An 11,537-nucleotide genomic window follows, 5' to 3' on the forward strand; every position below is an offset into this window, starting at 1 on the left:
TGCAAACACACACACACACACACACACACACACACACCAAGCACCCCTCCTAAGTGGGTCCGCAGCTTAAGAGGCAACATCGACCTCCTCCCAGTTTGCAGAACCGAAGCAGGCTTGGACAAGAGGCTTGTTTCGGCCTGACGTCTTTCCTCCAGCAGCCAGGGGTAGCCCATGGACCTGGCATCTTTCACATTCAGGCCCAAGACAGGATATGTTCCCAGGTGCCTGTCCACACAGTTTTCCCGAGCCCACGGGAATGAGACTTACTGACCAAATAATGGGAGGCCAGGAGCCTACCTTGAGGCCTCTCCGGCCCAGCCAAAATGGGGCTCCTCGGAGGAACGCAAGGCTGCAGAAGGTTCCAGAAAGGCCCCTGGAGCCAGAAGTTTGGGGTCTGGTCCTGGAGGCCCCAGGTCAGAGCCTGGCCCAAACCTCAGGCCTGAGTGAGGGACGAGCGGCAAGAACTCATCTCCCGCCCCATTCCGCCCGGGGATTTTTCTCCCTAGCCCTGATGGCTGTCTCTCTGGTTCAGGGTACGTTCTAGGAGTCATCTAACCGTGTCAGCATGTCCCGGCCCAGCAGCAGAGCCATTTACCGTAAGTTCCTCCTCTGGTCCCCTCTCTCCTTCCCTCCCTGACCCTCTGCCCTCAGGGGTCTCCCTCCCCTCGCTGATCAGCCCCCCCACCCCACATAATTGCGTGTCTCCCCTGATCTGCTCTTCGGTCACCGTCCCCTTGCCTTGCACGCCTGCAGTGCACCGGAAGGAGTACCTGCAGAACATCTCCTCAGAGCCCACCTGTCTGCAGCACAGGGTGGAGGTGAGTAAGCCTGAGGCACTGCTCTTTGCCCAGCATCTGGCATGGCAGGAGGAAGGCCTGTGTGAGGACGGCGGTCCCTGCAAGGATTCGAACAGAGCACTGTCTCAAGAGGGGAGAGGTCCGGCTGGAGTCCCCAGGGCAGGCAGCCTGGGGGCTGGAAGGAAGGCTCCGGCCCTGCCTGGGCAGACGACACTGGCCTTTGAGACCTAGTTGTCTGAAGGGCTGCTGACACCACAGGGCAAGTGCAGGCTGGCAGGGTGTTGTGGGGGAGAGCGGACACCTGATCAGGCCGAAGCGTGCGGGGTAGACAGCACCCCTGGGCGGCCGCAGATTTAGGCCCTCAGGGAGAAGAAGCAGAGAGGAAACGGGGGCAGTGGTCTGGAGGCTCACAGGGCAGCAGGGGTGGGGCTCCCCCAAGCAGGTGGGTTGGGCCAGGGGCCAGGAGTCCTGGGCCTCGAGGCAGAGGCAGGGTTTGGGAACTGGCTCCACTGGGCCTGGTGGGTGAGAGCAAGAGGGGTGCCAGGATGCACATAAGGTCAGGGGCCCCTGGACGTGCAGACACCGGGAACTCCCAGAGAGGCACTGAGGGCTGGGCCGAGAGCAGGGTGGGGGCTTCAAGGAGCAGGGAGCAACGGTGGCCCCCCACCAAGGGCCTGGAGGGGAGGGCAAGGGGAGGGACCGTGGCTTGTGCAGGTGGCATTTGGATAGGAGAAGGGAGGGGGCTCCTCGAGGAAGGAGAATAACAGCAAAAACCTGCCAGGATGATCAGACTAGCAGTGGGCAAGGCTCTGAGTGAGACCGAGATGGCTACGGCCTTCATCAGGCAAGACTCGGAGAGGGGCTCTTGATCTTCCTCAGAGACGGGGAAGGGATAGACTAGCAGAAGTGGGAAAAGCATTCTGGGTATGGGGAACAACATGAGCCAAGGCTGAGAGGCAGGAATGCTCGGTCTGTGAAGAGAAGGACCAGGCTGGGATGGGGGATTCCCAAAGGGGGCAAAGAAAGCCAGGGACAGAATCTGAGGGTCCTATATCCCACCCAGAGGACTTCAGACTTTATTTGTTGGGTTATTAGAGCCCACCATCTACCACCAAATAGCCCCCTCCACTGGCCTGGACTGGTAAGGGCCCTGCCATCCTTCCTCCAGAGTCCTAAATCCTCTCGTGCCATTCATCGTACCCTGACTTGGGGGCCCTATCCTAGCCCAACGGCTCCTGGCCTTCCATTGACCCTTGAAGGCTGCTGTATGGGGACGGCCTGGGACCTCCCCGACAAGGAGGCCAGGAACACGTCCTCCTCCTCTGCTGCCTCTCCCCTACCCCCACCCCTGCCCGCCACCCCCCGTGCGCCCCCTCTCCAAACCTCCTTTCCCCTCAGCACCTGATGACATGTAAGCTGGGGACGCAGAAAGTCCAGGAGCCCAAGGATGCCCTGAGGAAGCTGCAGGAGATGGATGCTCAGGGCCGGGTATGGAGCCAGGACTTGCTACTGCAGGTCAAAGATGGCTGGCTGCAGCTGCTGGACATCGAGACCAAGGTCAGCCCCCCGCCACGGACTCTGCAACAGGTCATAGCTAACATGGGTTGTGCACAAGCCGGCACCAGGCATGGACTCCAACCCCTCCCGTGCCCCAAACAGTGGCCACCTGTCCGCATATACAATACGCACCCAGGCCTAGGGAGAGCTGGGGGACAGAGGCACCGGGGTCAGGGAGGACGACACCCCTGCCCCAGGCCACCAGGAGAGATGGGGCAACCCAGGTTAGGAGTTCCCAGGAGCCACCGTGGCGCTCAGTGACCTCACGGCCGAACTCTCTGTCTGGCCCAGGAGGAGCTAGACTCCTACCACCTGGACAGCATCCAGGCCATGGACGCCGTGCTGAACACCTGCTCCTACAACTCCGTGCTGTCCATCACGGTGCAGGAGTCGGGCCTGCCAGCCACCAGCACTCTGCTCTTCCAGTGCCAGGAAGTGGGGGTGAGGGACAAGAGGCAGGGTTGGGGAGGGAGTGGGGACAGGGTCCAAAGACCATCACTCTCCCACTCTCCCCCCATACCCCCCCCCCCCGCAAACACACACAGCCTGCCTGATTGCCACTTCCTCCAGGCAGAGCAGCTAAGGACCAGCCTGCAGAAGGCCCTGGAGGAGGAGCACCAGCAAAGGTAGGTAGTCTGTGCCCCAGCCCACCTGCAGGACCTCAGAGCCTGGGCCTGGAACTGGAGAGGGACCAGGCTGGGACTAGGGTGCAGATGGGCATGGGGGAGGAGCTGGGACTGGGCCCAGGGAACACTGGAGAATGTCCCGGGAGACTGACATGGGACCGAAAGGGCCTAGAGGGCAGGCAGATGAGGCAGGGGGGGAGTCTAGATGGAGACCAGAGAGCAGGGCTGGTGGATCTCCTGAAGAGGGATGGTGATATCCCTTGATCCTGGGGCAGAGCCTCTGTCCCAAGACCCCTGTCAAAGCTGTGTTCCCCATCATGTGCTCAGCAGACCCCAATCTGGAGCTCATCACCCCAGCCAAGACAGATGGAGGGGACCTCCTCTGGAAAGGCCATTCCCTAAGGAGCAGGTGCCCCCACTGGAGCAGGGGCCCCCTCCAGAACAGCCCTACTGGATGAGCCCAGAGCACAGTAAGTGTGGGGCATGAGGGCAGGTGGAAAGGAAGGTTTGGATCAAAGATCAAAAAGGCTCTGGGCCATGGTCCCCTTCCACTGCAGGCACACCACCATCCCCAAGGCCCCTGCCACACAACTCCAGTTTCCGAGAACCAAGCACCTTCCCTCTGCCTCCTGCCAGGCGGCCCCCATCCCCAGAGAACCCAGAGAGGGATGAGGTAACTGTAGATTGTCTTGAGCTGGCTGGGGCTCTCAGCTTGGCCAGAGGATGGCCAAGGCTGGCCCGGGACTGAGGAGGGCCGGGGAGGCGAGATCAGACCCTGCACTGGGCCTGAGGCTCTGGTTGGAGGTGGGGAAGGGTCGGGGGCAGGGTTGGGAGTTCCAGGCTGGGCCCAACTGCCCACTCAAGGCCACGGGTTGTTTGGGGTCCAGGAGATACTAAGCCACGTCCTTAGGGACATCGAGCTGTTTGCGGGAAAGCTGAAGGAGGCCCAGGCAAGGACCAGTCATAAGAAGAAGAGACTGGGGAAGAAAAAGGGCAAGGATAAGTGGGGTGAGTGCTGAGGGCTGCAGGGGAGGAGCGAGAGGTGAGGGCGTGGTCTTGGGATGATCTACGACTCAACACCCTCCCCCTCCCCTGCAGGGCTGACCCAGGCCCAGTACGTTGATTGCCTGCAGAAGATCAAGTACAGCTTCAACCTTCTAGTATGTGACTCCTCACAAGGTCCTCAGCCCTCCCCTCCTCCCACCCCACCAACCACCCCAAGTCCTTCCCTTCTCTAGCTTCTCCCCCTGGAATCTCCCCTCCTCCTCTTGGGACTTTTGGAGAGTGCCAGGCTCCCAACCACGGCCCTGAACAATTATAGGGTCCTGGGGTCCTGGTGAAGGTGGGATGGATGAAGGGTGGCGGCACATAACGTGCTGTACCCCCAGGGGAAGCTGGCCCTCTGGCTGCAGGAGAAGAACGCCCCTGAGTTCGTGCACATCCTCTTCCAACTTCTAGACTCCGTGAGTTCGGGGACAATCGGGTGATGAAGAGGGGCAGGCTGAAGTTAAGATGGAGCCGAGGCGAGGGTGGAAGGCAGGGGGCAGAGGGAGGCTGCGGGGTCCGCACCTCGCTCACCACAATACAACCTCCTCTTTGACTCCGAGACACCATCCCTGCTGGGTCAGAACCCCTCAACAGGCGAGAGGGGCTGGGGTCGGTCGGAGGACACCAGGGATCCAGGGAGACAGGAAGGAGCAGCAGGCCTGAGGCAATGTGGCATCCAGGAATTCCGGGCCCCTTCCAGCTCCTGTTTGGCCCTCAGAGAGCCTAGGCTTCCTGACACCTTGCATTCCTCTCCTAGATCCTGGCCCACTGCCCTGAGCCTGGCCTAGCAACCCAAGTGATCTCACCCCTCCTCACCCCCAAAGCCATCGACCTGCTGCAGTCCTGCCTCAGCCCGGCTGAGACTGACTTCTGGAAGAGGCTGGGTGCGGCCTGGACCACCAGCCGGTGAGTGAGGACAACGCCGGAACCGAACTGGGGCAAGGGGCACGGGGGCATCGGGCAGGACATTGGAGACGGCAGGCTCTACGTTGTCACAAACCAGAAATAACTCAAAACAAATTCGGGGGCACTCTACATGGAGTTCCCAACTTTTTATTAGACTAAGTACAAACAATTAAAAAACAAAACAAAACACCACAAACCGGCCACTCACCATCACCCACACCACGGAAGGCAAAAAGAACAACTCTTAAGAATGCAGAGTTGGCAACCTGCTATTAAAATATTTTCTCATTTTGGTCAAGGACAAAGTGAAAACTTTGTCTCAATCCAGCCAGAATTTAGGGATTGCTGACGTAAGAGATGCCAGTGTAACATCAGTAAGACTTGGCAACCAACCGGCCAAGGGGTGGAGAGAGAAAGAGATATTCCACGGGTGTAGCCGCGGGATGGGCCTCAGCACAATCAGGCCTCGCTGACCGGGCTGCGGGGAGCAGGCGGGAGGTCGAGCCAGCTAGGGGTGCCCCGAGCTGGGGCGTCAGTGAAACATTCCCCAGATACAGACGGCCCGGAACTCAGGAGACAGGTCCCAGCTGGCCTGTGGGTTTGAGAACGGTCAGCACAGAAGTGCCATCTGGAGCCACCTAGAGGCAAACGCTCCAGAGGGAGCCCCAGGAACTCTCTTACACCAGCGAGGCCGGCTCCAGGCCCCTGGAGAGGAAGGGACACTTCACATGTAGGTGGCAAAGGGGGGAAAGGGTCAAGGAGGCCAAGAGAAATTCCAGAGACTTAAAAGGAGAAACAAAAAAGGAGAGGCATGAAAACCAGGAGAGAAGAGGGTTTTGGAAAGAGACAGAGAGAGGAGTCGACCAGGAAATCAGCCAGTTGTGCTAGTGAGTCTCCTGCCTAATGGGCAGCCCTTCCCTGTGCGGCCTCGTTAAAAGAGATTTTGTCCAATCCATCTAAAGGGATGAATTACGATCCAATGTAATCTATTGATTTCATTGTGGTAGAACAGACGTAAGATAAGATTTACCAACTTAAAGCGTATAATTCGATAGTGTCAGGTACGTCCTCAGTGTTGTGCAACCGTCTCCACTATCTGTTTCCAGAACTTTTTAAATCATGCCAAACTGAAACCGTGTACCCATTAAACAATTAAACAGAACTCTGTACCCATTCCTCCCTCTCCCCAGTCCCTGGTAATTTCTCTTCTCTCTTCTGTCCCTGTTTATTATTTCAAATATAAAAGGAAGCCAGATGTGCCCTAAAATGTTTTCCGATTTCTTAAAATAACCAAAACTCAGTGGATGAATGAATTGAAAGACAAAACAGAAAAGAGACTAACCAAAAAAATGTAAAAACCCTCAAAAGAGTTGAGTCTTGGCAAATTCTATTCAGGTGACTTGCTTTTGGGCAAACTGACCAGAAGTTATAAAGAGCACTAAATGCTGTGGTAATCCAGAAGCATTTAGACCGTACAAGGCCATTGTATTTGGCAACCGGGAGATTATCGGGACTTTTGAAGAACAACTTTCTTTTTTTGTTTGTTTCTTTTTTAAAGATTTTATTTATTTGAAAGAGAGAGCATGAGAGACAGAGGGAGCACAAGAAGCGGGGAAGGGCAGAGGGAGAGGGAGAAGCAGACTCCCCGCTGGGCAGGGAGCCTGACATGGGACTCTGCGGGATTCGATCCCAGGACCCTGGGATCATGACCTGAGCCGACGGTAGACGCTTAACCGACTGAGCCACCCAGGCGCGCCAAGAACAAGTTTCAATAGAGTAATAGCAGAGGTAAAAATCAGGCTGCAAAAAATAAGGAAAGACCCGGAGGTAAGAAAAGGTAGGCAGAGCATTCTCAGAAAGGAGAAGGTCCTAAAATGACCGCCTAAAAGGAGTATTAACAGGGTCAAGGAAAGACTTGCGCATGTTTTTAGGGTAAAGAAAGGGAACTTATTAAAAAGATTCAGAAGACGGAATGATGTACTCGTTCCCGTTGCGTAGATACTACCTGCCTCCAGTGTACCAGCCACGGTACTCAGGACGCGCTCAAGGGGCTCCCTAGAGTAAGAAACGCAGACGCGGGGGGAGCATATGGGATACAGTGGGAGAGGAGCAGGAATCTGGGCTGTTCCAAGAGGAAATCCTCACCTCTGCCCTGGTGAGGAAGGGAGGGGACTTCCTCAAGGTGAGTGGGGATTCCCTGGGGACACGCACGTGGAGAAGACTCCTGGCAGAACGAGCCTGGACGCCACAAACAGCACCGCCCTTCCTGCAGGGGGGGTGCAGTGGGGTGGGACTGGGAAGCAAGTAGCAGCCCCCACCCTGGACCGCAAGGTGGAGTTCCACCCACTCGTTAGCTAACAAGAAACAGAGCCGCCGCCATGAAACGAAAAACAGGTCAGAGAGGCCCTGCCTGAGCCCCCAAGGGGGTCTTCCAGGCCCGACGCTCTGTGGTTCCACCCCTTTGATCCAAACCCCCAGTCTGCGCGATAAAGTGCCAGCCTATTCGTACGGAGTTGATGTCTCTGCACTTCATGGGCAGAGGGGAGACCGGGCTGCAGGTGCCCACTTGGCGGGAGCCATGCGTGCTTCACCGTGAGGCCCTGTGTGGGTGTCTGGGGCCTTTCACCTGTGTTCACGGACCATGTCCTCCCTTCCCTGGAAGATCCTGAGGCTAGGCCCTGCCATCTCCTCCCTCTCGACTTCCAACAGCCTGGCACGGAGTGAACTCAGCTTTGTTCTCTCCCCAGGGCCGACTGGACAGGCATTGAGCCCCCGCCCTACCAACCCACATTCTATGATGGCTGGCAGCTTCCAGAGCCCTCCAACCAGGTAAGGGGAGTTTCGCAAAGAGCCCTGCTCAAAACCCTGGTTTCTGGCGGCTTCTGCCCTCTCAGGCCAAACCACAGTCACGTGACCACTAAGTGGTAGGTGGGTTCACGGAGGGACCCGGATCTGTGTGGTGGCCAGGCAGGGGAGGAGATATAAGGCCGTGTGTGCAAGTAGATCTGTGGTCTGATACCCCAGCTCCCCACCACCATGCTGGCTGACTCCCTGCTCTTGCTCTTTCTGTGTTTTTCCCTTCAGGCACCCTCAGGATACCAGAGCGCTCCCTCCCTCCGGTAAGCCCTGGGCTCAGTCGGGACTGTATGATTCTGGGGAGGGAGAGGAGGGACTGACCCTGTGGATCTGCGGATTCTACAACTCAGAGACCCTCTGGGCTCACTTTTAGCCAGTCACGTGCTCCCCTACCTTGGGTGAAAAAGCAGTGTTTTATCTTCCCAGACTCCAATCCTTCGTGTTATACGACCTGCACGTGTCTCTGATTTCCCAGAGGTCAGATATAAAGCACTCAGAGGAGAGCTCAGACATAGAAACGTCCACTGCTAGCAGAGTCTTCAGAAATCAGTGACATTTCAGGCCCCTCCTGACTGCAGGAGCCCCCACCCCAAGCCCCGCCTTACACTGACCTGACATTAAACTCTGTGGCAGCCAAACAGTCACCACCAGACTCCAGGCAGGAGACAGCTGGGTCTCTGGGGCTGGGACAGGGACTCAGTCTCTGAGGCTCCATTCTCCAGCCATCCTGACTCTGTGTGTGGTTGGGGGGAAGCCCTGGGTCAGGGAGCACCTCCTACTTTGCTCAAGAGGAGACACGCCGTGGCCCTCAGCCTGGGGACCCCAACCACGTGCCCTCCAGCCCCAGATCTGTCAAGCCAGCTCTGAAAATGCAAGTCCTATATGAGTTTGAGGCCAGGAACCCACAGGAACTGACTGTGGCCCAGGGAGAGGTGCTGGAGGTGAGACACGGGCTTGAGCCTAGAAAAGGAGGTGGTGGTTGGTGGGAGCAATAGGCAGCCTGGCGTTGGTGGTCTGGGTATGGGGCTGCTGGGATGGACGGCCTAGATAGGGAGAAGAAGGCGGGTGGGAGAGCAGGAAGGAAGAAAGCCTTGTTGGCGGGGAGGGGCTGCCAGGTGTGGACAGAGGCTCGGGTGACTGTGGTAGTGACTCTTGGCAGGTCCTGAACCAGAGCAAGCGGTGGTGGCTGGTGCAGAATGAGAAGGGACAGAGCGGCTACATTCCCAGCAACATCCTAGAGCCCCTACAGTCGGGGGCCTCCAGGAGCCAGAGCCAGTCGCCTTCTCGGGTACTACTCAGCCTAGACTATCCAGAAGCTATAAGTCGGGGGTGGGAGCAGGAAGGATTCAATGACAAGTGGAGGAGACAGTCCTGGTTCAAGTTCATCGGTATGATCACGGGCTTACTGTGCGCCAAGTTTATCATGGGGCCAGAGCAGAGAACAAGCCTTGTCCCCACCAGATAAGCAAACCATGCAGTGAGAGAAGAGATTTGACGGGAGCCCAGAGCGGAGGCCTGGATGAAGGGGGCTGTGGGTAGAAATGAGATGAGATGGCCTCTTACCCTCAGCTCCCCTGACTCTAGGCTCCAATGCTTCGACTTAGCTCGACGCCTGAGGAGGTCACAGCCTGGCTGCAGGCCGAGAACTTCTCCACCATGTAAGTGCCTACCCACAGAGGACATGTCGGGAGAACCTCTTTGAAGGACTCAGATAATAGCCAAGGAAAGCCAGAGACCCAGAACATACGGGGTACAGAAGAGACGCGCACCCCCTTCTGCTGAGTTAGAGAGAGCAGAAGAACGGGTGTGTCCATGCCCCTGCTGGAGCACTGAATGAGGAGCCTCTGCCTTGGGGAAGAGAACAGGCTCCCCGGGAACCCGGGAGGAACTTCAGCTGCCAGCCACCCCTTCCCACCACAAACTTCTCTTCCAGGGCATTTCTCTATTCAAACCCAGGAGTCCTGAAATTGGTTTACGCCAACATGCATATCTTACTCCTTCACCGCCAGAGCCCCTATTCCCTGAATTCTCCTGTAACCCCAGCCCCCAAGCCCCAACAACTCCTCATCCAATACTCCAGAATATACCAAGGCCCAGAGAGGCAGGCGCAAGTCCTTCCGCTCTCCCGCTGACCGCGCCTGCTGTTTCCGTTCCCAGCACGGTGAAGAGCCTCAGATTCCTCACAGGGAGCCAGCTGCTTCACATGAGACCCGCGGAGCTACAGATGCTGTGTCCACAGGAGGCCCCACGGGTCCTGGCACGGTTAGAAGCCGTCAGAAGGATGCTGGGGGTGAGGACACCCTGGGGCCCTGACCCCCACAGGAAATGCAGGATGCTCCCCGGGTGGGAGGGAGAATGCCAGGTGGACAAGCCCGCAGGCCCAGCCCTGGGCTAGAACGGAGTGCGGCAGGTACAGGAGAGTCCCCCCAGAGGCTCGACTTCACGTGCTCGGGCAGGCCTGGAGGCTCCAAACAGACTGTTGGCACGAGCCCCGGGGATCCCTCGCCGGGCACCTGCCTCACCTCAATCCTTTTCTTCCCTCAGATGAGCCATTAGGCACCCACCCAGACACCTCTGAGACCAAGACCCTGTCACAACAAGCAAGATGGCAGATCTGATACTTTTGGGAGCCCTGAAAAATCCGCTCTCGTGTCCCCAGTTTGCAGCGAACCCCACACCCCAGCTCGCACAGCAAAGAGGATGAGCAAGCCCAGAGGTTGAGAGCCCTCCCGAGTTATCACCTATTTATTGTATCTCTTTCCTAAGCCTGGAGCACTTAGGCTAGATCTGTCAGGACTCCGTCCAGTCCCTCTCTTCCCGTCCAGTCCCTCTCTTCCCCAATAAAAGCAGCTTCGAGCTTGGTATGTGCCTCTTTGCAGCTTCTTCCGGGCCTGATGGGGGCCAAAGGCAGGGAGGCAGGAAGAGGGGGGGCCCTGGGCATGGAACAGCAGCCCCCCCTGCCCACCCGTGGGCCAGGCTCTTGGAAGGTGAGCGGGGATTCCCACGGCAAAGCTGGAGCTGAGAGAATTAGAGAACTGGGGCCCAAGCTCTCCGTACTCTCTTAACAAACTCCCAAATGAGGCTCTGCTCGCCGTCTTTCTCCTTCTGGGCACACTGCTCCCGGTATGTCCCAAGGCACCCAGGAAGGCTGAGGTACAAGTCTTCACGAGGAAAAGAGTACTCGGGCTGACAGCGGTTGGTTTGGATCACCCTGGCCGAGGAGCCAGAGAAGCACGAACAAACACGTCAGCTGCTCCAGGCTCGACTTGGCAACTTGCCTCTTCTACTACGACAGTGGTCCTCTCCTGTCGGGTGAGCCAACCCTGAGCTCCCTCCTCCCCCCAGCTTGTCTCTTTAGTGGCGGCGCATAGGGAACATTGGACTGCAAGCTGAAAGTCTACCAATCGGCTGTTTGAACTGTAGTAAAGTCACTTCACACTCTGGGTCCCTATTTTCCCAAAGTTAGTTAAGGGAAGGCTTTGGACTGTTTGTGGCTTCTAATATTTAGTATACACAGTCTTTTTAAGTCTCATAACTGTCATGGACTCTCCTCCCTACAGAACAGAGGTTATACTTTTATTGATTTCGGCTACAGAGAAGGCTTGATGTGCCTGTGATCAATGGCCCCCCCCCCAAGTGTTCTTAAGATGTTCCCCTAAGTCTCTCTTTTGTCTAGCTCCAGAATATCCTATTTTTGGACTGCCTGTGCCATTCCCTCAGATGCCTGGCTTCTGAAAATCCCCTCTCT

The 11,537-nt window shown here is 57.2% G+C and overlaps 1 protein-coding gene across 1 annotated transcript; it reads left to right on the top strand.

The window, feature by feature from the left end:
* Positions 1 to 409: 409 nt before the first annotated feature.
* On the top strand, positions 410 to 10,651 carry EPS8L3 (EPS8 like 3). The gene is made up of 18 exons (XM_008704030.2): positions 410 to 596; positions 754 to 818; positions 2,196 to 2,354; positions 2,646 to 2,795; positions 2,925 to 2,980; positions 3,311 to 3,450; positions 3,538 to 3,653; positions 3,868 to 3,988; positions 4,079 to 4,140; positions 4,369 to 4,443; positions 4,785 to 4,933; positions 7,681 to 7,762; positions 8,018 to 8,052; positions 8,544 to 8,730; positions 8,949 to 9,077; positions 9,374 to 9,447; positions 9,947 to 10,079; positions 10,334 to 10,651. Exons 1-18 carry the CDS (start codon positions 566 to 568, stop codon positions 10,343 to 10,345), a joined length of 1,776 nt encoding a protein of 591 aa, XP_008702252.2. The 5' UTR covers positions 410 to 565; the 3' UTR covers positions 10,346 to 10,651.
* The last annotated feature ends 886 nt before the right edge of the window (positions 10,652 to 11,537 follow it).

The sequence above is a fragment of the Ursus maritimus genome, unplaced genomic scaffold, assembly GCF_017311325.1.
Source record: "Ursus maritimus isolate PB19 unplaced genomic scaffold, ASM1731132v1 scaffold_12, whole genome shotgun sequence".
Classification (NCBI taxonomy): domain Eukaryota; kingdom Metazoa; phylum Chordata; class Mammalia; order Carnivora; family Ursidae; genus Ursus; species Ursus maritimus.